This window comes from Castor canadensis, chromosome 6 (assembly GCF_047511655.1).
Source record: "Castor canadensis chromosome 6, mCasCan1.hap1v2, whole genome shotgun sequence".
NCBI classification, from domain to species: Eukaryota; Metazoa; Chordata; class Mammalia; order Rodentia; family Castoridae; genus Castor; species Castor canadensis.
The window spans coordinates 76,330,729-76,358,452 of record NC_133391.1 but is presented as its reverse complement, the minus strand read 5'-3'; the positions used below and the strand labels follow the sequence as shown (position 1 = coordinate 76,358,452).

Here is a 27,724-nt window from a genome sequence, read left to right as displayed (position 1 = left end):
TGTATAGATACCACATTTTCTTGATCCATTCATCAGTAGTGGGGCATCTTGGCTGTTTCCATAACTTGGCTGTTGTGAATAGTGCCGCAATAAACATGAGTGTGCAGGTGCCTCTGGAGTAATCTGTGTCACAGTCTTTTGGGTATATCCCCAAGAGTGGTATTGTTGGATCAAATGGTAGATCAATGTCTAGCTTTTTAAGTAGCCTCCAAATTTTTTTCCAGAGTGGTTGTACTAGTTTACATTCCGACCACCTGTTTGTGGTGTTGCTGATGATGGCTATTCTAACAGGGGTGAGGTGGAATCTTAGCGTGGTTTTAATTTGCATTTCCTTTATTGCTAGAGATGGTGAGCATTTTTTCATGTGTTTTTTGGCCATTTGAATTTCTTCTTTTGAGAAAGTTCTGTTTAATTCACTTGCCCATTTCTTTATTGGTTCATTAATTTTGGGAGAATTTAGTTTTTTAAGTTCCCTATATGTTCTGGTTATCAGTCCTTTGTCTGATGTGTAGCTGGCACATATTTTCTCCCACTCTGTGGGTGTTCTCTTCAGTTTAGAGACCATTTCTTTTGATGAACAGAAGCTTTTTAGTTTTATGAGGTCCCATTTATCTATGCTATCTCTTAGTTGCTGTGCTGCTTGGGTTTCGTTGAGAAAGTTCTTACCTATACTTACTAACTCCAGAGTATTTCCTACTCTTTCCTGTATCAACTTTAGAGTTTGTGGTCTGATATTAAGATCCTTGATCCATTTTGAGTTAATCTTGGTATAGGGTAATATACATGGATCTAGTTTCAGTTTTTTGCAGATTGCTAACCAGTTTTCCCAGCAGTTTTTGTTGAAGAGGCTGCTATTTCTCCATCGTATATTTTTAGCTCCTTTGTCAAAGACAAGTTGATTATAGTTGTGTGGCTTCATATCTGGGTCCTCTATTCTGTTCCACTGGTCTTCATGTCTGTTTTTGTGCCAGTACCATGCTGTTTTTATTGTTATTGCTTTGTAATATAGTTTGAAGTCAGGTATCGTGATACCTCCAGCATTGTTCTTTTGACTGAGTATTGCCTTGGCTATTCGTGGCCTCTTGTGTTTCCATATAAATTTCACAGTAGATTTTTCAATCTCTTTAATGAATGTCATTGGAATTTTGATGGGAATTGCACTAAACATGTAGATTACTTTTGGGAGTATAGACATTCATTATACCAATCCATGAGCATGGGAGATCTCTCCACTTTCTATAGTCTTCCTCCATCTCTTTCTTCAGAAGTTTATATTTTCCTTGTAGAGGTCATTCACATCTTTTGTTAGGTTTACACCTAGGTATTTGATTTTTTTTGAGGCTATTGTAAATGGAATTGTTTTCATACATTCTTTTTCAGTTTGCACATTGTTAGTGTATAGAAATGCTAGTGATTTTTCTATGTTGATTTTATATCCTGCTACCTTGCTATAGCTATTGATGATGTCTAGAAGCTTCTGAGTAGAGTTTTTTGTGTCTTTAAGGTATAGGATCATGTCGTCTGCAAATAGGGATATTTTGACAGTTTCTTTACCTATTTGTATTTCTTTTATTCCTTCTTCTTGCCTAATTGCTCTGGCTAGGAATTCCAGTACTATGTTGAATAGGAGTGGAGATAGTGGGCATCCTTGTCTGGTTCCTGATTTTAGAGGGAATGGTTTCAGTTTTTCTCTGTTATGTATAATGCTGGCTGTAGGTCTGTCATATATAGCTTTTATAATGTTGAGGTACTTTCCTTCTATTCCTAGTTTTCTTAGAGCTTTTATCATGAAATGGTGTTGGATCTTATCAAAGACTTTTTCTGCATCTATTGAGATGATCAAGTGGTTTTGTCTTTGCTTCTGTTAATGTGATTTATTATGTTTATTGATTTTTGTATGTTGAACCACCCCTGCATTCCTGGGATGAAGCCTACTTGGTCGTGGTGAATAATCTTTTTGATGTGTTTTGAATTCGGTTTGCCATTAATTTGTTGAGGATTTTTGCGTCAGTGTTCATTAAGGAGATTGGCCTCTAGTTCTCCTTTTTGGAGGTATCTTTGCCTAGTTTTGGGATAAGTGTAATACTGGCTTCATAAAAGGTGTTTGGCAGTTTTTTCCTTCCCTTTCTATTTCATGGAACAGTTTAAGGAGGGTTGGTATCAGTTCTTCTTTAAAGGTCTGATAGAATTCAGCAGAGAATCCATCAGGTCCTGGACTTTTCTTTTTGGGAAGACTCTTGATTGCTGCTTCAATTTCATTTTGTGTTATAGGTCTAGTCAGGTGATTAATTTCCTCTTGGTTCAGTTTTGGATGATCATATGTATCTAGAAATCTGTCCATTTCTTTAAGATTTTCAAATTTATTTGAATATAGGTTCTCGAAGTAGTCTCTGATGATTTCCTGGACTTCCATGGTGTTTGTTGTTATCTCCCCTTTTGCATTCCTGATTCTACTAATTTGGGTTTTTTTCTCTCCTCATTTTAGTCAGGTTTGCCAGGGGTCTATCGATCTTGTTTATTTTTTCAAAGAACCAACTTTTTGTTTCATTAATTCTTTGTATGGTTTTTTTGGTTTCTATTTCATTGATTTCAGCTCTTATTTTTATTATTTCTCTCCTATTTGTTTTGGGATTTGCTTGTTCTTGTTTTTCTAGGAGTTTGAGATGTATCATTAGGTCATTGATTTGGGATCTTTCAGTCTTTTTAATATATGCACTCATGGCTATAAACTTTCCTCTGAGGACTGCCTTAATTGTGTCCCATAGGTTCCGGTAGGTTGTGTTTTCATTTTCATTGACTTCCAGGAACTTTTTAATTTCCTCTTTTATTTCATCGATGATCCATTGTTCATTAAGTAGTGAGTTATTTAGTTTCCAGCTGTTTGCATGTTTTTTGTCTTTACTTTTGTTGTTGAGTTCTAGTTTTATTGCATTGTGATCAGATAGTATGCACGGTATAATTTCTATTTTCTTATATTTGCTGAGGCTTGCTTTTTGCCCTAGGATATGATCTATTTTGGAGAAGGTTCCTTGGGCTGCTGAGAAGAATGTATATTGTGTAGAAGTTGGATGAAATGTTCTTGTAGACATCAAGTCGGTCCATTTGATCTATTGTATATTTTAGATCTTGGATATCTTTATTGATTTTTTGTTTGGATAACCTTCAATAGCACAACATTTTAAACAGACAAAGGATTTGGGGGGGAAAAAAACAGTTCACTGAAGAAAATGCACAAATGACCAAATAACATGTGAAAAATATGACCAATATCACTAATCATTAAGGGAATACAAATCTGGAAAAATAGAATGCTACTACATGCCTACTAGACTAGCTAAAATTAAAATGACTGATCATATCACATGTTGATGGGGTTGAGAAGCAACCGGACTTTTGCTGGTAGGAATGGAAAATGGCCCAAACATTTTGGAAGACAACTTGGCAGTTTTTTCTAAAGGTAAACATACTTACCATATTATCTGCTCCTGGTGTTTTTACCCAGTCCTGCTTGTAAGTACAGTTTTTACTCAAGAGTTGAAAATGTAGTGCACACAAAGACCTTTGTGCACATATTTGTAGTAGTTTTATTCATAACAGCTACAATTGGAAACAACCCAAATGTCCATCAACCAGTGAATAGATAAACAAATTATGGCATATCCATAACATTGAATGCTACTCAGTAATAAAAGGATTAAACTACTAGTACATGTAACAACATGGATGGATTTAAAAGTATTATGCTATGTGAAAGTGGTTGCCAGAGGGTGAAGGTGGAAGGAGAGGGTTGAGCATAATGGAGCACAAAGGAGTTTTGGGGGGCAATGGAAATATCTTGATTGTGGTGGCAGTTACATGGCTGTCCATATTTTCAAAACTCGGGATCATACACTTGTAAAGCACACATGCACCTCAAGAAACTTCACCTTAAAAACATACTTACAGGAATTTTTAAAAAACCTATTTGGCTAGGTACGATCAAAGTGCACATTGCTATCAGGGTTGTGGAAAGGAGTCACTCAAACTTAAACCTTTGAGGGCGCTTAAGCACTATCTTTCAGAATTTTAAATGCACTTATTTTTGACTCAGAAATTCCACTTTTATGAATTGTTTCTACAGGTAATATATACAAAGAAGGCCTGGAGGTATGGTTCAAATAGTAGAGTACCTGAGTAGCAAGCAGGAGGCCCTGAGTTCAAACCCCAGTACCACCAAAAAGAAAAAGATATATAAAGAAACAGTAGTTTATATCATTGTTTATCTTAGTGAAAATCAGGGAACAACCTAACTTCCATTAAATTAATAATGTATGTGTGTGTGTATGGTATTTTTATGTCAATATAGGCCAGTTTCAGAAGATATTATCAAATGAAAATAACCATATACAGAATGACATGCATAGTGTGCTTCTCTTTGTGTTTTGTTCTGTTCTGCACAGATGGGGATCAAACCCAGGGCCTTGTGCATGTTTTCCTTCCCTCCCTCCCTTCCTCCCTTCCTTCCTTCCTTCCTTCAGTCTGTCCCTTTTTTGCCTGGGGCTAGCCTCAGACTATCATCCTTCTCCCTATGCCTCCCACATAGCTGGGATTAGATGTGAACCATGCTCAACCTTTTAGTTGAGATGGGTCTCGATGGCTTTTCACCTGGGCTGGCCTTGAACTATGATCCTCCCAGTTTCTGCCCCCAGAGTAGCTAGGATTACAGGTAAGCACCACTAGTACACCTGGCCCTCTCCCATTTCTCTGAATTCATGTGGTAGTGGCTGAAAGAGAAAATATACTTTCTGTGTTTCACCTGCCTGATGCCCTTTTGCACTTTGACCTGCTCCCCTAGTTTGGGTTTAGGTCTGCATTGGTCAAGGGGTGGGAGAGGGAGAAATGCTATGAGTTCTACAGAAAATTGTAGATCAGGTTTCACAACATACTCAGATGCCACCAGTAAGCTGTGTCAGTGAGGGGAGCATCAGATGGGAGGTGTGGAAACTGGCAGTCCTTTCTGGAAATGGGGCAGCTTGGGAGCCTGTATTCAATTTAGTTTGGCTATTAAATGAATTAAAATGGTTGTGCCCAAGTTCTGAGCCTTGCCTCATCAGTGCTATAAAAAGCCCTTTAGTTGGTCTGTAATTTGACTCTCCTTGTATGTTACGCAATATCCCTCTGGTCACAGAGCCTGTATAAGGGATGCTGATCATTAGTTTGCTAAATGCGGTTCATGGAACAGTTCACAACTCCCAGACCTGCCAACTGCTGCTGGTTTTGTTTCATGTGCACTCTTCTTGGGTAGAAGTTGGAGTGTTCCTCAGAAAAATGTACAGTAACATTTGTTTTGTGTCCAGAAACCATGCAGTGTGGCAGCACTCCATGCGTCTTGGTGATGGGAAGGGAAAGAGGTCATGTTTTGGGATACCTAGGCCTTTGCAGGAAGAAACCATCCAGGGAGTCTGAGATGTTGAAGAAAAGAAAAACAAAATTAAAGCTGCAGAACAAAAGAATTATAGCTGGACAAGAGAAAAATCACCTTTTTAAACCTTTTCTAAGAAATTTGCTATAATAGAACTCTACGGAATTTACTGTCTGTGACTTCAGAAATAAAATCATGCTCCTCAGGTTCTTCCTTGTATATTTCATGGATAAGAAAGACTTCATTATTGCCTAGGCTTTCCTGTAGACATCACACAGGTGCTTTGCCTTTATAGCCACACATTTTATGAGTTGAGGCCCTTTTCTATCTCATCTGCAAGTCAAGGGAATACACAGAGCAGGAGTTACCAGCTAGGTTTGTGCCCTTCCCTGGGAATTACAAGCTAAATCCTTAAGCTATTTGTGAGTATTTGGCCTCTTTCTCCTGGGTGACTAACTTAGAGGGGGGCAAGGGATTATTAGCTTTCATGATTTAAAAAAACATTTAAAAAGGCATGGCTAGATACAAGAGTTGAAACCACATCATCAAGACTTGCTTTCTCTGTTTCTGGCTTTGTTTTTTTGGACTCATTCTCAGGCAGTACCTGGTGGCACCTGGTAGCTATATAATCATTCAAGTGGCAGCCCAGCAAACAGCAGCTTGTCTCCTGGATAAGTTCTGGAGTTCATGGTGACTGAACTGGCTCAGGTCTTAGGCGATCACCAGCATAGCAGAGAGGTGATCCACCTTTGAACCTTAGAATCTCATTCCCTTCCCCCGGAAGGAGCAAGAAAAGGGTAGCTCCCCAACTGAGAACAAGGCCCTGTGCAGAAAGCAAGCTGGTGGGAGCCAGTGGGCAAATACTGGCCTCTAGGCAGTTCAGGAAGCTGCCGCCTTCAACACACTGGAAGACTTCAGTGTCCTCCCACCGGTTTCTGTGTGACGACCCAACTCACTAGTGACAGGGACCTGTGAAGCCATTCGTACTCCCCAGCTTTTGCCTCTTCTTTTTACTTGCCTGTGTGCTGCTCAGGGCAACTAGGGAATGCTCTCCTCTTTTCTGATAACACAGTGAAAACACACTTATGTTTTAAATTCCATGCAGAAAAAGACTAAAGAGGAAATTACCAGGAGCCAATATAATTGGGGTTGTGCTCATTGCACATCTGGGGTTAAGACAATTTAAGTTATATATAAAAGTAATGGGATCAAATCATACACAGTTTAGAAAATAGGAAAACCATAGTTCTACCACTTTAACCCAACCACTATTTTAATTTTAGAGTATTTCCTTTCAGCCTTTGTTCATATGAGTTTCTCACAAACTTATATCTTGAGTTTTTTTCCCCTTGACATTATGTAATACAAGCATTTTCCATGCCCTATGGTCATCAGTTTCATGTATGTGGCAAAACAATATTCCATCAGAGAGACATCCTGCAATTCACTTAACCATTCTTTTGTGATGAGACACTTAGGTTGTCTCCTGCTTTTGACTTTTTTGCTGTTAGAATAGTGTGTGGAACGTTTCTAGGGTATATGACTTTTTCATGCCTTATCTTAGTTTCTGAGGAGAGACTATGAGAAATGGGATTACTGTTCAGAGAGCATAAACATTTTAAGACTCTTGATGATACATATTGCCAAATGGCTTTTCTAGACTCTAGCACTTATCTCTACTGCTTCCAGCAGTTTATGAGAGGCTCAGTTTCAGTGCATTTTCCAGCCATAGATACTTTGACTTTTAAACTTTTCTCAGATATAATAGACAAAAAGTTACGTGTCATTTTTTGGTTTAAATTTGCATTTTCTCCATTACTAACAAGGTTGAATGCTTTTATGTGTGCTTATTAGCCATATTTTATTTACACATTGTCTTTTCTTCATTTTAGACCCCAAAACAGCTTCTGAGACAGAGACAGATATCTGTGCTGAATGGGAGATAAAGACCATCACTAGTGCACTGAAGACCTATCTGAGGTAGGGACTTTCCACTTGCAGGGTGGGGTGCCAGCCATCCTCAGGCTAGCAGGAAGAATGCAGCTCGATCTGTAGAGCCTCCAGAGAGCTGGTGGGTGGGTGTTCGAGACGTGGAAGCAGCTTCTGTGTGGGCGCATGGAGTATAGTTGGTCAGACAACTGTACCTCATCCCTGGGTGAGGGGTTGTCATTGCACAAGTGCCATGAGTGATTTCAGAAGCTTTGCTCTTAAGGAAATAATTAGCCTTGGACAGAACCTAAAATGTGGTCTTCCCTGAATAATCTGTTAAGCAACCAAGAAACTATGTGTCACATTGAATAGAGAATGCATGATTACACACCCTGTGTATTGTGAGAGTTTTGTGCACCACAAAACTTAACATTGGTCCTTAAAAATGAGAATTTTTTTCAGCTTAGGGTAGGAATTATTACCTTACTGGACAGACTGTTTTCCTTAAACATTTGTTATAATCCCTACCTCTCTGTCCCTCCCTTGGTTATTTCATGCTCCACTTACATCTCAGATTCATGAATACCCTTCACCAGATGCTGGACTTGAAGGGCAGGAATACTGTACTGCACTGTAGTTAAACAGGAAGGTGGGGTGTAGTCACAAATGGAGAGGAAAACTGTAATCATGATCAGATTAGCCATGGTCAAGGTTTTGTGACGAGTTACTTGGCTGGAAAGCAAAAGAGGAAAGCCACAGAAAAGGAATTGGTGATGCAGATTTTATTGACTGTGAAGTCAGGAGTGAGATGTAATGCAAGGATGTCTAAGGGTTGAATTAAGAAATCTGATAAGAATGAAACTGGAGCCACAAATAATGCACAGTCTTTTGAGTGTATTTTTAAGATTATCAGGGAAAAAACTTGTAAGTTTGAACTTAAACAGGTAAAATTTGTTTACACTATGGCTGATGTTAGGTATTCTAGTCCTTTGGCATTTTGGAGCAGTACTCTACTCAGGAGAAAAACACCTACATGAGTATTCTGTAGTATTTCCAGATGAACTGATCCCAGCACCAAGTTACTGGAAAGATGAGAGTTTAAGCATAGGTATTGCAAATATTAGCACTTGTTTCTCCTGTATCCTCAAATGCTCTTGTTGATTGGTAAGTCACTGACTGAAAAGGAAATCTCTTGGATTGTGCTAGACTTCTGTATTAACGCTTATCCAGCTGTGACTATAAAGCATAGTTTTAGCCATTCCTTTAAGAGAGAGAGAGAGAGAGAGAGAGAGAGAGAGAGAGTTCTGGGTGTGGTGATATACATCTGTAATCCCAGCTACTTAGGAGGTAGAGATCAGGAGGATCATGGTTTGAGGTCATGCAAAAAGTTAGCAAGACCCCATCTCAACAAAAAAACTGGTTATGGTGGCTCAGTGATCTTTGTCTCTGAGAGATGTAATTCCATTTGGTAGTCTTTAGCTACTGTTTACCAAGAATATGATTATTTTCTTATTGAGCTGACTCAATATATATATTTTTATTCCAGAATGCTTCCAGGGCCACTCATGATGTACCAATTTCAAAGAAGTTTCATCAAAGCAGCAAGTAAGTCATTTTTGATGGTTGTTTTAAGGAGAAGAGAATAGATTTTTCTATTTCAAAGAGCATTCAATGTCCCAAAATTATTACTATCTAACCCATCATATTTGCTTGTATAGTGTCCACATACATGTTCATGAGACTCTTGACAAAGAATAAAAACGAAACTGAATGTGGACTGCTAAGAGCCTTGCTACCAAACCGAATTCACAGTGGAGGAGAGAAACTTCGGTGGGGAAGAAGTTTGTGGGAAGGGGAGAGAGGAAAGAAAGCAAGTTTGCCTTTCTAGTTTTAATTATTGGAGTTCTAACTTCTTGGGTTTTTTCCATCCTTTGAGTAGCATTTTACAGAATGAATCACACATTTCCTAAATTGAGCATTGGAAGTGTTTCCCTGAATATGACACCATTTATATAACTTCACAGTCGACTTTCCCCCATGTCTTCCATTTACAGCTTCTGATCATTTCTTCAACTGCACCATCAAGGTCCCTAGTGTCACGTTACTGGTATTAAACTACATAAGGATTAGGTGCAAGCTACCCTAAGTATACTGGAATCTGTGTACGTGGGGGAGGCCTCCAAGTAAGGGGGCAGTTATAGTCTCTGTCATATTTAAATCTGGCATGAATTCTCATAGTATTCTTAGGTCCATAACTTGTGCCTTTCCCTGGTTCCTTTCAGTCTTTAGGGTTTGTTTGCCCTGGTAGCTACTACTGGCCTAATTTAGTAGTACCTAATGTTCTGATATTCTATGATACTCATAGTTGTCCCCTTAAAACAGGGAGAAAGAAGACCTGGGAGAAAGCTGGGAGTGAAGATGGTATTTGGTGTTTATATGATTTCTTTCTCAGAGAAATTCCAAGCCCATAGCAACCATTCTCTAATTAAACCTTGCATCAATCCTATAAATAGGTGTGATGAGTACCAGAAATCTATTTCCCAGAGAAATGAAGCCATTTGTCCAAGTTCAAGGAAGAAAGAGAGCACAAAAAGCCATGATAGAAGTTACATGTGGCAGAAAGACTTAAATCTTTTTATCTGCCATTGCTTTCTTTCTGCCATGCTGGTTGTCATACCTAACTAGAGAATAATGGGCATTTCCTTTGATTTCTTTGATACTGTCTCGACGCATTATTTTGATATTTGAGACTCTTGCAATGTTCACATAAGATTTGTTTATCACTTTACAAGTGCATAAAGTTCCTTCCTTCTTTGAAATGAAGCTGGCCCTCTTGGGAGCCAGCTGTTCCTGCGTCCATTCCTGCTCTGCGTGTGCAGTTGACTGGCTCTGTCATCACGTCATCACTTTGGCCTGAATTTCTGGACAGTCGTTATTTTCATGAACCCTGTTACAGAAAACACCATTAAAAAGACTTCCAGATCTAGGCCTGCTGATCATGCAGCACACATGGAGGACAGGATCATAAATCTTTGAGAAATCCTCAGTCTGTTCGTGCCCAAATTTTGCTTTCCCTTGGTTTTAGCTTGTAAAGTGACTTAGCTGGGACACTGATGAAACATTACCTCCCTCCTTCCTTCACAGAGCTGGAGAACCAGGAGACTCGGGTCTCTGAAATCCATAGCCTTGTTCATCGGCTCCCAGAGAAAAATCGGCAGATGTTACAGCTGCTCATGAACCACTTGGCAAAGTAGGTTTATAGCCCTTTGTCCCTCCAACAAGTTCCTATCTTTGCAGTAAAGCTGGTCTCAGTTCTGCTTAGGCTTTTGCTCTACCACTATTGCATCTGGTAGGCTGGAAACTTACGAAATAAATGTGTGAAATGCTAACTGTGGAGGAGAACAGCAGCTAATGCCAGATGGCCTTTGCAGAGGAGGCCAGGGAAGAGTCCAGGCTACCAGGCCACCAAGCAGTTTGCAGGGGAATTTTGCTCTTGTGATAACCAAGGGCAAAACAGAGTGTGTCATCCATGATTCCAGCTCATGATACAGAATTTTCAGGGCTTATATGTTCTTTCAATGATCAAGGGCAAACAAGAATATGTTGTGGGTTTTTAGAACTTGGGTTTGGAGCAAGGAGGCCTGGATTCTAGAGTGACTTTTTTTTTTTTTCTCCTTTTTTTTGTAGTAGTGGGGTTTGAACTCAGGGCCTCATGTTTGCTAGGTGCTCTACCACTTGAGTCACATTCCCATCCCTTTTTTGCTTTAGTTATTTTTCTGATGGGGTCTTGTGTTTTTGTCTGAGATTGGCCATGGATAGCAATCCTCCTTCCTATGACTACTTGTAGCTGGGATTGCAGGCGTGGGTCACCACTCCTGGCCTGGAGCTGATTATTCTTAACAAGCTATTTAATCACTCCTGAATAACTACTAAACCTCCTCTTTCTTAGTTTCTTCATTTGTCAAGGGTGGATAATAGATATTCTTTAAAGCCATGGATTTTTAAAGTACTTGTGATACAGACATTGAAGAAATACAAAAAATGAAGGAATTACTTCTGCAAATGCCCAGTTTCCCTCAGAGATTATTAAAACATTCAAATGAGGACATGATCCTGCTGGAAGTTTTTACACCATTAGCATGGTTTTTAATTTTTGTGTATTTACTGTTGCCTGACTGTTTTTGGAATGGCCTTGTGACTTCCCTTGCTGTATTGGTCACTATGTGTGTATTGTATTCTAAACTTTCATTGACTTAGGTGGAATGTTTTTGTCTGTAAACTGGAGCAAATGATAGGAATAATCATAAATATCTTTAAGCCCTAAATTCTACTGATATGCTATAAATTTTGCCCTAAGAGCACTTTGCTCCTGCCATCAAATCAGTTCTTTGGGATATACTGATTTTCACCTGAAGGGGGTTGAGATGGTTAGCTTTTATTAATCTGTCATGCACTGATGGTACCTTTTAGAGAAAGAGAGATGTATGCACTAGAAAACTGTGCACAGGTATTATGAAAAACTGAGTGCTTTCTTTGTGTTGGTGAGAAGTAACTGGGCATAATCCAGGATTTTTCTGTTATTTAGCAAAACAATTTTTTTTACCATGCATATCAGAACTGCATGTTCAGAAAGTATTAAGAAGATGGCGGGAAACATGCAAGTTTGCAGTGAGACTGCCCAAAGCATGTCAGAGAATCCTGATGAAGTGTGTTTAAAATGATGAGAATAGGACTTTAAAACCCAGCTCCAGATGCTATGAGATGACAGCATGATTCCTGTCTCACACAGCCCAGAGTGAGGCATTTGTTAGGCTAGAAAGCTGGTTTCCATCTTCAACTTTGCACACTTGAAGGGCGTGCATCAAAACAGGTGATTCTAGGTGCCCACACCAGCCAAGTCTGTGGGAAACTTGTGACTGCTTTATGGCCCCTGAGTCCTTCAGAGGACCTGGAGGCCTGCTGGGAGCAGCTGGAGGAGAAGGGTGAGGAACCATCTGAAAACAGTGAGTCTTGTCAAGCTGTACGGTGGGAATGAGAGCTTAATTTGGACAGAAAGAGACCAAGAGTGAATGGTGATCCAGCAGAGCTAGTAAGGAGTATTTCCTATTTATAGATTGCCCTAAGAATTATGAGAACTGTTTAAAGAAGGGGAAAAAAAGATTAAAATAATGAAACAAAATGCTTACAGTAGATCTCAAATAGTTGAGCCTGATTATCTCCTGGTGGATGGTTCATTTCTCCTTGTTTTCCACACTTTCTTTCCCTTGTCTTGTTAAGTTCTGTCCATCCTTGTTCCTAACTTAAGGCATAATACAACTGGAATTTGCCAAGTTACAGCTGTGACCTTGGCTGTTTGCCCTCTAACCAATTTAAACCAGTTTTTTTTTTGCTGGAATTATTTATTCCATTGCATTTCTGGGTAATTTTGTCTTAGTTTTGCTACTTGAGAATGATTTTCTTTGGTTTTATGGCATTTCTGCATTCATGTGGTCATTAAGAAATCTATGTATAGATGAGCTCTGATGTCTTAATGTGAAGTGGTCAGAGCCGGTGTTGGAAAACAGACTCCAGTTCTCAGCATGCTATGTCCTTGGTCTGCAGAGCCTCCAGATTTGAAACTTCCTCAAGGATGGAGATGGATATAAAAGGGAGCCCTACTGAATCTAGTAAAGAGTGTTTATCTAGTTCTAAAAAAATTCTTCAGCACCCAGGGGACTTCTTAGATTCTACATAAACTATATTCTTACTTACAGCACTGTCTTTATTTAAAATCCAGCACTAAGGGAAAGTTAACTGAGGACAAGAGCTTTGTCTAATTCCAGTTTTCTCAGTTTCAAACTTACCCTAGGAACTGCCTGTGCTATTGTTCTTCTGGGCCACTTGCTAATGGTCAGCTTCCTTCCTAAGTTTTGGTTTCAGGGTCGAATCTGCTGGAAAACTCAGTGTTTACTTCTCTCATTACCTACTGCTTGGCTCATGCATCTCAGGCTTTTGGTTCAAAGGCAAGACATTCAGTATTGTATATTTTCTTAAAATACTCTTTTGAAACATTTTCCAAAATTGATTTCCTTTAGCTGTGAAGGTAGAATTAAGGCATTTTGTGTTTAATCTCAAGGAAAAATGCATTCAGAGGAGAAGAAAAGATTTCGAGGGAAAGAATAAAAATTCCTAACCTCTAAATCAAATGATTACCAGCATGCATCCAAGTCACAGAGATGCTGGGTTGGTTTCAGACCTCAGAAGGAACATAAAAATTATAGACAACTATGCACATATTTTTGTTATTCCAGCTGAAATCTACTATGATAATTAGATGTTTTCTATTTGGGTCTTGGAACCTAGTAGGCAGTGTGGAGTCATGTGCCTCGGAGTCTGGTTGAATCACCTGGGGTGCTTGTTTACACTACCATTTCTGGGCCACACTCTTGAGTCCACTAAGCAGAGGCTCTGCCTGGGAACCTACATTTCTAGTTTGTTTTCCAGTAGTCTTGAGTACCACTGGCCTAAGGATGGGCCATATGTAAGGATTTTCTAGGAAACAGAATTGGTATAAAGGGAAATATGTGTTGGGATTTAGGAGGGTATTAGTAATAGGAAAAAGAAGCTTAAAGCTTTGAGTTCAAAAGATTTTGTCATGATTAAATTAGTAAAAAAAATCTTGTTTTGATTTCTCATGATTTTCCAATTTGACTTTTCATTAATTTAAGCTCTCAGCATATGACTTTGTTTAAAATCATACATAAAGTATTTTTAACTATGAAGAAAATCATGTCCAGCTAGTTTTGGATCTTTGTGCAAATTATTCTATTTCTTTGAGCCTCAGTTTTCTGAGTTTCCTATTAATTCTGTGTTTCTGTGTTTTCATCAGGTTGTGGGGAAGGGGCTAGCAGGAACAAGAAGGAAAATTCCCGATCTTATAATTATAGAAGGAAATAAGAGTAGATGAGTAGTAAAGACTAATTTCATGATAGTTTCCTAATGTTTACATATTATGATGACCCCAAGTATGTTGTATATCCTCACACATACCATTCCTAGGGGCTCATCCTAACTTTATTACAGTGTTTATTCTATGCAGGAGGATTTCAAAGCACTCTCCATACATCAGGAGTCATTATTAAAAATACCTTTTCACAGGTGGTTTTCCCAAAACACTTATTGAGAAGCAAATCTTCATCTCTCTATCTTTTTGGAGCAATTATTCCTTTGTTGCTAGGATGTTTTCAGAGTGGCTGAACCTTGTCTTGCTTCTTCAAGGCAGTGTTGTATCACTTAGAATGCTTTGGGCTGTAGAAACAAAAAATTCAATTCAAAATGGCTTGATAAGTGGATCTGTTTTGTCATCACACAAAATCAGTCCTGAGAGTTGGTTAATTTCGTGGCTCATGAAGGAGTCAATTTATTTCCATATTCTTGTTCAGTGGGCATCATTATGTTGGCTGGCTCCTCTCAGGGTCATGAGATGTTACATTATATCCTTGCACATCAGTGCTCATTCATAGGCAGAAGCCTTATTTCGTCTTTGAGTCTATTTCAGAGCTCTGAGGATACCTTCCCAGATGTTCTCTGCAGACTTCCCATCACATATCATTGTTCCTAAGCAGTCACCAGCAAGGAGAAAGGGATTATTTTGCATGAAACAATTTACCTGAGCTTCTTGTGAGAGGCACAGATACCAGAATAAAAGCAGAGTTTGCCATAGGCAGCCCACACTCACTACCTGCTCCAAGTAGTTTTGGTAAAATAACATTCAATAGAATATTAAGTTCATTGAATGATCTTTCCATGGTATACTAATTCAGTCAAGATATATGGAACCAAAAGGCCAGTTTGGAAGGAGAGATTAGTACATCTGCTGTGTGGGTACATAAGCACTAAATTATGAGATTTGGAAAGATGAAAGGTGAAGGAGAGTAAAGAAACAGGCTAAACTAACTTTAGTCCCATTGCCTCTTTCCTGTTCCATGTTATTATCATTACTTAATTGTCTAATGTTTGATCATCTATTACATGTTGTGACTTTCCAAAAAAGGATGAAAGTTATTGATTACAAGGATCATGAAAGAATATTGTGGAACAAATTCTTGACATACAAGTGCAACTCCAGCAGAGTAAACTTCATTGGCAGAAGTTAACCAAGATTAAGTATCTAGTGACTTAGCCTGTTTCTCATTTCTGTGACTAAAGTGTAGGTATTTCTAGGTGTCCCTGAAAATCAAGAAGATATGTTAATGTTTTCTTCATGATCTAAAAAGAGTGGATTGAGTTCATGTACAAATGACTGTGGTTATAAAGGAAGTCATTGCGAGGCTTTGGCTCCAAGGAGGATAGGTCCTGGTGATTAAGTTGCATTCCTTGAAGTTTGTAAGAAGGGACCAAAATAAAAGGAGCTGGGCATTGATACTTGGCATTAACACATATCTTATTGATACTGTAATATATCTTTTTCCATTCCGAGTCCTGAAGATAAGAGTTACTAGCTTGGCACTGACTGAGCTGTCAAATACATGAGAAAAGCTGGTGATTTCTTTACCATTCACACTAAACAAAATAGCTGTGAACCATCACAAAGCAATTTAAGTTAAATAATACTTCCGAAGTGATGGCTGTTTAAGATGGAAGCTCATAGCTATGAGTTTCCATCCCTCTGCATCCCTCTGGCCTCCTCTCAGCCATATACCGTGACTCTCAAACCTTTGTTCTCAATAGTAACCATTGGCTACCCTAAAGCTGCCAGTGCAGAATTGCATAGCTGCTGAGCTCCTGAGACACTGGTGGTATGGCCTGATACCCCTGTGAATTCATACTGACGACATTCTCCATTCCCATTTGGTTCTCATTCATTGATACTCACCCTTCACAGATAGTTCTGGTGATATTTTATCTCTCTCTTTTGAATCCAGCTACTTCTGTCTGTGTCTATCACTAACTCCCTCATCCAAGCTGCCATGTCTTAGCCAGACTACTTGCGAAGGCTCCTTCCTGGTTGTGCTGGCCTGTGGAGATCTGGCTTCTCTCCAGGCCACAGAGCATGGACCCAGCAACCAGGAAACTTTGAAAACAGTAAGTCTCAACATGTGATTACCCTGCTTAAAAAAAAAACAAAACAAATCTTCAAAGGCAGCTTCCCCATTTCTCTTTTGCTAAAACTCTGGTTTCAGCCTCCAAAGCCTGCCAGGCTCTTTGAGAATTTGTAGCCTTCTGTCCCCCTTGTCTTCTTATTTACCTCTAGTTGCAAACAGACCTCTAGTTGGACCAACCGGGTTCTATTTGGTGGTGTTGCCCCACACCACATGGTATTGTTTTTAAAATCTGAACAGGTTTCACACATTTTTAGAGGGGTTGGTTTTGCTTTAAAAATTCAGATCTCTGTGCCAACAATTGGCTGGAGTTGAGTAGAAGCCATACTTGAGCTCCATGATGTGCCTTCTCAGGTTTGCCATCTTTCCCCACAGTCCTGTTGTCCCTTGTGCCTGGCTTCCCTGCTGTGGTATAAGCATTTGGGTTTTTATCCCAGCTTACTGTCTGCTTATTCCAAAAGGAGAGCCCAGTACTTGTTGCTCACATAAATGAATGAGCAGAAATAGGCTGGGAGAGTTACTTCCCTGACTTGGCTCTTTTTTTTTTTTCCTCCTTAAAGATTTATTATTTTTGATAGTTTTGAGGTCCCTGAAAGAAGTGGGAGATACTGCTTCCAGGCCTATTTATGCTTACAGGGCAGGGAAAAGAGTATTTTTTTCTTTTTTAAGACTAAGAATGGGATTCTCAAAGGACCTTCTCCAGCTATTTTTGGCACAGCCAAAGGAAAATCTATTTAAAGGGACCCTGCAAAGAGGAGAACTACATATTTTAAAGCAAACAGGCAACTTAGCACTTTAAATTAATGGAAATGAAGAAAAAGAAATCAGAGCTCAACCCTGACTTAGCCTTGCTGCCAGACCTTCTCGTACTTTCAGCAAAAGAATTTCTCTGGTCTGTGGTTTTCCAGCCTTCTGGGTTAGGAGAAGGAAAGATACAAGTTTAGTCTAAATTTTTTGCTTAAAAAAATCAGCAAAATTTCTGAATTCAAGCAAGGACATCTTTGTCATACCATGGAATGCCTGTTCTCCAAGAGGAAATGCCTGACTTCAAGCTGTTAGTCTTCTGCCTTCTTAAGAGTGCCTCTGATTTGGGACTCCTGTTTGTTTTGAGTTGTTCCACTTCTGTTTGGGTTTTTTTTTTTTCAATGATTTTCATGTTTTCTGACTCTCCTCTTCCTTTTTTGAACTCCAGGAGTCACCCATGAAGTTCCCATTCAAATTCCAGGAGGAGGACACTATCTTTTCCCTTCTTAGTTGCTGCCCTGTTTATTTGGGGGGGACGGTATTATAAAAGCAAGAGTATCAACAAACGTGGACCTTTGTTCATGCCAGTCTTTAGCAAAGCCTGAATTTCTCATGCGGTAGCCCAAGGAGCAGAGTCATTAAATGCTCAGTCTTTGCATTGTGCAGACTTATTGTTGTTGATACTTATTTTCTTTCACTGCCTGGATTCTCACCAGTTCTTCACAATTGTGGTTCAAATGTGGCAGGGCAGACTTCTGAGTATTTGTAGTTCATTTGTTGGGGCTGAGAGCACAGTGGTTAAGAGAGAACGTTCTTGAGCCAGATTGCCTGATTTTGATCTTGTCTCTTTTCTAACCTTTCGTGAATCACTTTTCCTCTCTCTCCATCTCCCTCTCTGCAGTACTGGGGATTGAATCAGTATTTTGTGCTTGCTAAGCAAGTTCTCTACCTTTGAACTAATCCCCCATCCCACTTCTCTTCTTTATGTTCAAATTTCCTTTCTGAAAAAAAAAAAGAGGTGATAATTGCATCAGAAAAGTTTTAATTAGCACATTGGCTTTTCTTGCTTCTGCTGTCTGCATTGCAGTCATCCGGTAGTGAACAGTTCTCTGTGGCCTGTCGCTCATTTCATGCAAGTACAGGCTGATAACTCACCGCCTGCTGCAACGCCATGTGCCCTGAGCCTCTTAGTTCCTCTCCCTGCCCCAGGGAGGCAAGACACAAAGACATTCACACACCTTTAACCTGGAAGCCAGCGGTGGTACAGTACACAGAGGAGAAAGCATAGTCCAGTGGGAATTGCAGCCTCTTTGAAGATAGGCCCAAGAGATTGAGCAAGTGGTGGTGTTTGAACCCAGTGGTGGCTAGCTTCTCTGCCTCACTCCTGCAAATCCCCTAGGAAAGTAGTGTTACAGAAGCCTTCATTTACTTCAGTCTCTTCTTTATGGGAAGCCTAAAGCAAGACAAAAGCAGTACCTATCCTTTTAGAGTTGTGATAATTCAATTAAGCCTACATAAAGCTCTTAGAAAAGTGTTGAACATGTAGTACACCCTTCCTAAATATTAGCTTTTGCAATCTGTTTGAGAAATTGGGAGATGGGAGAAAGAGGATCATAGAATTGTGATTTAAGGTGAGGGAAGATGGAGCAATTGTTGAAGCAATGAGACCCAAACCAAGTTAAAAGTTACTGTCACTGGACAGGGCTTTCTTCACAGTTATGTTGTTGGTAAGTAAAACCTTTAGAGCTAAATGCCAAAAACATAGCACAGACATACAACTCCCTTCTTCTTGGGATATTTCTGTGTATGCATATGTTCATTTCTTGCTTTGCATATGTTTTCTTGGCAGTTTGTGTGTGTTTGACCCAAAGAGATGAGCATTTCACCCTTCCTAGCAAAAGATAAGCCAGCACAGGGCCAGATGGAAGAAAGGTCTGTTCATATCTAGTTTCAGGTCCACTTTACACCTAGGCTCACACTTCCCTGTGAGAATTCAGGGCTCTTCATAATTCAGTGCCCCGTGGAACAAAGCACCTGTTTGAAAGAGCAAACTAAGTGGGACTGATTTCCACAGGAGGGTAGCTTTTCCTGCCCTCCTCCTCCCCCTTCTGCTGCCTGGTGTCGCAAGGCTGATTTCATCTCAGAAAGCAGCTGTCTTTGCTGCAGTTTAATAACACTTAATTTCCTGGAGGGGGGTGACACGTTGTATCAAGACTCATCTTAGTCTGCATGGTCTGGAAATTTCCACTCATCTTTGTGATCTTTGAAATGTTTGTTTTTGTGGGAGCCTCTGACTTTCCTTCCCTCTGACTCAGTTTCACGGCTTTCTCAGATGCATTTCTGGACCACACATTACCATCCACTGTGAAGATCATCCTCTTTTCCACCCAGTTTGTCCCTGAGCACAGTCTTCATGTGCATTTCCTTCCTGAGTTGCTGGATTTGTATTAAGTATTAATTTACACTGTAAGGAAAGTTGTATATATATCCAATGTCATTCTGTCTTGGTAGATACTTTTTCCCATTTGCAGCTTATTCCATCAAAGGGTTGGAAGAAATACTCAGATTTGAATTGTGATGTCAGTCCTTTCTGCTTTGTCACACATACAAGAACATTTTGCAGTTCAACATCCTGATTTAGTGTTTCCAGTTTGGTATTGTGAGCGTAAACTGTTCTTTCCTGATTCTATTCAGTAGGTGGTAGAGGAACCCAAAAATGTTTGGTCTTGTTGGTATGTTGCAAAAAGGTCTCCCAATATAATTAAAGGTACATAGGATTGGGTAGAATAAAACCACTAGCTTATTAAAGTCAGATTTTCAGTGAGAAAATGGGGAGCCCAAGGCTTAAAAAGAGAGTTTTTTGGTTGTAAACAGCAAATGTTAACTGTAGCTAATTAAAAAAGAATGAAAGAAGAGAATTTATTAGAAGGTTTCTGGGTCAGTCACATAATTGAAAGTAGAGTTGAACCAACAGACATTGCCAAGCAACCTCAAGGGCCCTCAAGGTATCTGGCATCCTACTGCATTTTCCTGGGCCATTTCTTCTTTTCTTCTAGATGTCTCCAATCTTGCTTCCTATTTCACTGAGAAAATACATGTAGTCAGAAGAGAAATTCCTTAAGCTACCACCACCATATCCACGCTCGTGTCTGTGTTTCTACCATCCTTCCGGTGTGGGAGGGGAACATTCAGTGTTTTCACCTAACCATAATCCCTCCCTTCTTTTCCTAAGGGCCCTAGAGCCAATCAGTTCTGACTGTACCCCTTAAGAATTTGGCTCCAACAGTTTCTTCCTTTTTCTTCTATACTGTTAACTTTCCTGTCTCAGATGAATCTTTCCTATCAGCATGTAAGCCTGAGGTAATTTCTGCAACCCTTTAAAAGCCAAGAAAACAATAACTATAGAGGACCTTTCCCAACCCCACCTCCTGTTGTAGATATCATCTCATTTCTCTGTGCTGTTTTCCTTAGAACTCCCCAAATAGTTGTCTGTGCTTATATTCCCAATCCTCTCTTCCCACTTACTTGAACCTACTGTTGTTCTTCCACCTGCTACTCCACTGATGCTTCATGTCAGTGTTGCCCCTGACATTATGTTGCTAAATCAGTTTCAGACTTCCCTTCCTTGATTGCCCTGAGGAATTTCATTTTCTCACTCCTGCCTTAAATTCTGTTTTCACTGGACTTCCAGTGAAGCACCCTCCTGGTTTTCCTCCCGCCTCCCTCTTTGTTTTCTCAGTCTTTCTGCTATGCCTAGGACTCAGACCTTCAGTTCTGAGACCTAACCTTCCTTCTTTCTTCTTTCTCCTCACCAATGAGGTCTTCCTCAATTGCTCTGAGATTGCAACCTCCATCCCACACTCCCTACCCACCAGCATTACTTAATTTTTTCTGTAGCACATGTCACCATCAAATGTACTCTAGATTAGACTGGGCACCTGTGGCTTGTGCCTGTAATCCTAGCTACTCAGGAGGCAGAGATTAGGAGGATGATAGTTTGAAGCCAGCCCATGCAAAATAGTCCCTATCTCGAAAAAAAACCCATCACAAAAAAGGGCTGGTGGAGTGGCTCAAGGTGTAGGCCCTGAGTTCAAGCCTCAGTACCACCAAAAAAAAAATACACACATATATTTTTATATGCATATAAATGTATATTTTATATACATATATGTATATATACATACATACATACTCTAGAGTTGACTTACTTGGTTACAGATTGTCTTCTCCCTAAACAGTGAGCTTTGAGACTGAGGATGTCTGTCTCCTGTGCATACTGTATCTGTATCACCTAGATAGTGCTTTGCATGTAGCAGGATGCACTCAGTGATTATTTGTTGAATGCGTGAAAAAGTGGAAAGTATTCAAGGAACTCCTGGGTGGCCCCTTGGAGCACTGCCTTTGAAAAGTCTGAGCTCTAATCCCATTTGACCCCTTGTGACTCCAAGTAGCATTCTTAATACAGAGAGTTGTAATGGTCTTTCTTGAGCAATGTACCCATTGCTGTGACAGGCGATAGTGGGATACTCAGCTCACATTCTTGGTAATGAGAGAGGGGATCCAATTGGAAAATTTCCAAGGAAAAATCAGATGCCATTACTCAAAGGATGCTGGGCAGGTGAAAATATCAGGTATTCGGTAAGTCTGGATACAGTATAGACACTCGCACACTCATGTTTATAGCCAAGCTATGGAAATAGTCCAGACACCCTACAGCTGATAAAGAATTAAGAAAATGTGGTGTATATATGCAATAGAGTATTATTCAATCATAAAATATGAAATTCTGTCAGTTTCAGGTAAATGGGTAGAACTGGAGATCATCATATCAAGTGAAGTAAGCCAGGTTCAGAATGACAAAGGCTGAATATTTTCTCCCATATGTGGAAGATAGGTCCAAAATACAAATGCAAACATGATCATATATATAATTTCTGTAATAGTGGGACTGTTTGAAAGGACTGGGGAGAGGAAAAGAGGATGAATAATATTGAAGTACATTTCACCTGTGTAGGAAAATAGCATAATAAAACACACTGAAATCTGTTGATTAATAAGGGTTAGGAAATAAGGGTAAGAGAGAGTAATGGAGGAGGCTAATCTGATTAAAATACAGTAAATTTATGGATGAAATACCATAGTGAAACCCCTTTGAACACTTGAAAGGTACATTTGAAAAATAAAAGACTGGAATAGAATAAAAAATAGGTCCTGTTGGTTGGTAGATACTGATGGGAGGAGGGAGAGTAAATGGAGAGGGTGAAGGAAGGGGAATAAGCTCAATGTACTTTATATACCTGTATGAATAGAACAATGAAACTTGTTGAGATTATCTTAAGTTGGGGAGGGGGTAGGGAGAATAATAGAGGAGATGAACCTAACCAAGGCACACTGTAAACATGAAAATGTGACATTGAAACCCCCCTATACAACTAATATATGCTAAAAAAGATGTTAAAAAAATACCAGTTATTCACAAGATTGCCATTTGCTGAGATAGAGTCCTTTGCCACGGAGAATCTCTGTTTCACACTTGAGCTTCAGACCTTGGCACAGATATTAACTTTCTGGGGGATCTTTTAAGTGCCTGAGTAATCCTAGTGTCCACTATTATGTGGATGATAGGACCATTATAATAATGAATATAACTCAGCATCCAGATACTTCTCCAATACCCAGTTATACAGCTTAGTTCCACAGAATGCATGGTTCTGGTTTTGTATGAGCTGGCGCTTCACAGAGGCCTAGCCTGCCTTCACTGTGTGTCTTTGGATGTGCCTGGATGCAGAATCATCTCCAGTGATGTTTGGTAGAGTGAAGGTGCTAGCTTGGTTTGCCAGTCCCCCTAGAACTGGACACATTTAAATATATTTCCTTAAGACACTAGAGAAATAGGGACTTCCCTTGGCTCTCCATCTGGCTGGTCAGATTTCCTTATCCTCTGTATTGACATTTTGCTGCTTTAAGAACTGCCCTTCCTTCTCTCTGGAATTGTCACATAATCTGCTTTCCATATCACCTAGCTATGAGCTTCCCTTTCTAAGTTGTTACCTGCCTTAAGGTGTCATTTTCTCCAGCTCTAGTCAGTTTGTTAATGAAGCAAAGAACAGTGGCAAAAATGTAGATTATCCTTTCCTTATTGTGTTGTGATTCTTGACATGAATAGGCATATAAGAAATTGTTTAGTCATGCTTGAGTCTGATGCATCTGAAACTTCAGGCAATGCTCATGCAAGTGTCAATGCTTTCTGTTTCTTTATATGCCCCCTTTAGACAATGGGTTTGTGTTAAAAACTGAATTCCTAATAAACAGTCCATAAAGAATCCAGAATAGTTCCTTATTCTAAAAGGAAAGCCCAAAGTAAAGTTCCAAGTGAAGCACTTTCAGTAGCAAAAAAATCTGTATTGCCTGTCCACTGCTGTTAAAGGCATCATCTCACATCCCTACATTCACTGGGATTTGACACCCCACTGATGACTCTACTCTCCAGTGTTGTTGATAATCAAGAGCTTCTCTGATAAAACTGGCCTAGAGAGAGCTAAACTGAGATAAAGAAATGGTGCTGCCCAGCTAATATCATCATTCATTTCAACATGTAATTTGAATTTGAATTTATTGAGCACTTGCTATGGACCAGGTGTTGACTTAGCCAAGTTGCTCATTATTAATTTCTATTAAGTGGTAGGAGGAGAAAGCATAGACTAAATGACAGAGGTGTTCATCCTGTATTTTTACTCATTTTATGCACAATCTTGAGCTAATTTACCAGGCCTTCAATTTCTTCATCTAAAAAATGAAAAGGATTCTTTTAAAAAATTTTTAAAAAGTACACACACAAACACTCACACTGCAGTCAAGGAAAACAGTCTGCAAGGTAGCCACTGATATCCTAATTTGGGTTTTCTTCTCTTGGCTTCTTTATTTTTGTATTTTTATATAATAACCATGTGTGCTATTTAAAAAAGTTATAATTATTTTTAATGAAAGGAGCAGACTTGGACTCTCAGCCCCTTTTAACTTGGGAGTCATCTCTGACTATGCATCAGGACTGGGTGGGACAGGGACAGGACAGTCAATCCCTAGTTATTCTGAGACAGAATCCCTTTTGTATGCATTTGCCCCTGTCTTTTGTCTGCTTCTCTGCTCATTTGCATCTCCAACAGAGAGCAGGCAGCAGAGACAAGGAGTAGATTTTAGCAGTGCTGGAAATGGTAAAACTTTATCACTTGAAAAAGATTTCATGTTTTGTTTGTTTTTTCATCTTAACTGGTATTGCTAATGGCTTTTTAACTGTATCAATGTATTTTTATGATTTCCTGAGTCATTAGTTAAATTTAGCTTTATCATTACATAGAACTGATTTTACATTGCTTCTTGTTTCAGTTTCTGCATTATTTCTTTTTGCCTGTTTGCAGGTACTGTGAGGGCCAGCTGGCTCTTCATCCATCCCACACTCCCCTCTTCTACTACTCTATTATAGCTTGTCTAGTAACCTGTACTTTCACCATCTTCCTCTTGCTATCCAGTTCTCCTGGAGCACAGGTTGGAATACCCTGCTGCTAGTTTTTGTGTGACTACAAGCTAAGAGTGGTTTTTTACATTTAAAAATAGTTGAAAAAATTAAAAGAAGAGTAATGGTTCATGACACACATGAAATTTATATGAAATTCAGATTTCAGTTTTCAAAAAGTTTTACTGGAACAGAGCCTCAATCATGTACTTTCACATCATCTATGACAGCCTTTTAGCTATAGCTGGCAGATTGAAAAGTTACAAGAGAAAGCATTATGGCCTGTAAAGACTAAGTGTTTACTATCCGATCTTTTAGAGAAAACATCTACCAAAACTTATAGGCTAGAGACTCCCTTTTCATTGGATACCTTAGGCCAAGACCTGTTCAGATGTGCTAACTTATTCACAAGCTACTTGATGACATGCTTATAGCATGATACACGCCCTGTGGTAGACACATCTTCTCAAAGATGAGCAGGAGACCTTCCCTCTTAGGAGGCAGGAACTCAGAGTCCAGAGAGGAGCCTGGGCATGTCCACGGGTTAATTGCCACATAGTGATGGGCACTAGGGGTGAGGTGTGAGTTCTGTGCTGTGGGAAATGGAGCTGTGACTGTTGCTAAAGGCAGGAAGTTGAGGAGGTTATCTTTAGATAGTCGATAACAAGCCTCGGTAGCCTGAAGCTGCATTTTCCCTATGTCAGTTACAAATAACGATAGAATTGTTGTCTAATTGTGACCTAGAACATAACTTTAACAAGTGTGCCTTTAACATTTCAATTGTATACAACAATTACTGCTTTATTATAGAGGTAACATTTTGCAGAGCTACATAAATAAACATGTATATAATGATTTTAATTTATTATGATCAAAATGTAAACTTTTCTTTGAAGAATCACTATTGGCTATTTACTCACGAGCAAGAGAGAATAGACTTTTAGGTCAAAATTGCAATTTTCATTTGCTTTGAATTCCTTTTTTAAAAATATTTCTTGGTACATTTAACAAAGGCTGTACTAGTGTACTAGGGATCTTTTTCTTTTTTTGAATAGAAGCTCACTTGGCCCATTCAAGATCTCCTGAACTGTAACAGGGTTAGGAGAGCAGTAGGGATTTCTGTCTTTAATAAACTCCCAAGTGATTTCAGTTTACCCTAAAATCTAGGTGCTACTACTAAGGATAATATTGACCAAAGATGCATTTTTAATCTTCTTATTGACTTTTTTTCCTTCAAAATGGAGAAGTGGTTTTATTTTATTTTATTGTTTTTGCATTTTACCTACACGTGTATACATTATTTGAGACTGGTTTCCCAGCAGAACCTGTTTCACCCTCTTGTTCTCTAATTTTGTAGAAGAGAAAACATAAAAGATAATAAGAAAATCATGGCATTTTTGCTAGTTTGAGATAAAGATAGCTATATAGGGAGATTCCTTGTGTTGTTTCCATGCATAGATGTATTACAATCCAAACTGGTTCATCTCTACCACACCGCTTCACTACTTCCCAGTCCCCCTCCCATAGTGTACTTTGCCAGTTTAAGATTACCATATTTGCTCCTCTACAGTGAACACATCAACAACATTCAAGTTTTAGGTTTCCTTCCCTTTCCCTATCCCTCCAATACCCCTTAATGTGTGACCTATGTCCAATAATATTACTGCATTTGTTTTAGGTCTATAATCTGCATATGAAGGAGAACATGTGATTTTTGACCTTGAGCCTGACTAACTTTGCTTAAGATGAGGTACTTTTCATTCTGTAGTGCTAGCTAGACAGAGCATGGACTGTGTACTAGGTAGTGCTCTAAGTTCTGTGAATGCAATTAAGTATGGTAATTACCATCTAGCCTGAACTGGAAAATATGTAAGCACATTAGCTAGGCTACAGGGCTTGGAGTGGAGGTTGGTAGAATGTGTTCTAGGCCAAGAATTGGAACAGCTTGGCTAAAGGCCTAGAATATCTGGGAAGAAAAAGAATGAAGGAACTAAAGAGAGTGAATCTCTTCATAGGATTCATAGGGCTGATGTCGAACCTCCCAGAGAGATCTGACATAGAAACACCCAGTAACCGGCCTTATTGTTGTTAATGCTAGGCCTTTGGTAGGTCCTCTTTACCTGAAAATGTAAAGACTGGTAAAATTCTGCCACTGGCCTCCATACAAGGAGACACAGCTCTTAAAGAACTCGCTGTTCCTGGCTAAGCAGGTCACCCTGCCTATATTGTATCACCTTTTCTGCCTTACAAAGGCAATACGGCCCTGTGAGACTTCTAGTCTCTTTAGAGGACCAGTCTGAAATATCTGAGCCGTATGAAAAATTTCTCAAAGTGAACTGTATAGTCAAAGACAAGTCTCATCCAGCACTCAGGACCCTGTCTCAAAGAAGTCCCTTTCTAACTCTGGGTGTTCACAGCTGTCTGGACCACCTAGCAAGAGAAATACTTGACACTCTGCTGTCTCTCAGTAATGAGAGAAGGGGTTCCAACTATCAGTGTCTGGGCTTTTCTAGGGTCAGGCTGACATGTCTCCCCTCCCAAAGCCTAGCAGTTTTCAGGAAGACACTTAAGCCTCTAATTGCCTTTCATCTCTGCTCCCTGCCTCTAAAGGTCAGTCAGTGTCTGCATGTTCTTACATATGTGTTAATACCATTGAAATGAACAGCTACCACATTTTCCTATCCCCTGTGAATGGTCAGGGATATGGAAGTAAGGGAAAAGGAAGAAGAAAATCAGCAAGCTAGCTAAAGAAGATAGAATTACCTAGCCAAGAATGTTGGCTAGCGGTACAAGACTTGCCTAGCATAAGAGAGGCCCTGTTGGGCCTTGTTTAAGAAACAATAAGAACAACAACAAAATAGTCACCTTTAACTGCAGGTAAAGTAAGTCTGGACAACAAGACGACATATTATCAAGGTTGAACTTAGGTTGAGGCAAGGAGGCAGTACCTTACAATAAACCTGAGAGCGAGGTTCCCCTGAATTTTGCACTGTAGGTGTCTCCCTTTCATCACTGAGGTTCACACCTTGGTTGGGTTTTAATTCCCATTTCGAGTCTTTT

The 27,724-nt window shown here is 39.5% G+C and overlaps 1 protein-coding gene across 10 annotated transcripts in view; it reads left to right on the top strand.

Moving 5' to 3' along the window:
* Positions 1–27,724, top strand: part of Arhgap26 (Rho GTPase activating protein 26) — a 416,522-nt gene that overhangs the window by 255,396 nt on the left and 133,402 nt on the right. For 9 of the 10 annotated variants that reach the window (XM_074076754.1, XM_074076748.1, XM_074076752.1 and 6 more), the window contains 3 exons: positions 7,294–7,381; positions 8,877–8,935; positions 10,475–10,580. In XM_074076754.1, the coding sequence (XP_073932855.1) occupies positions 7,294–7,381; positions 8,877–8,935; positions 10,475–10,580 (253 nt within the window). Of the gene's footprint in view, positions 1–7,293; positions 7,382–8,876; positions 8,936–10,474; positions 10,581–16,233; positions 21,288–27,724 lie in introns of those variants that run through there. The other variant, XM_074076756.1, reaches the window with a different exon arrangement.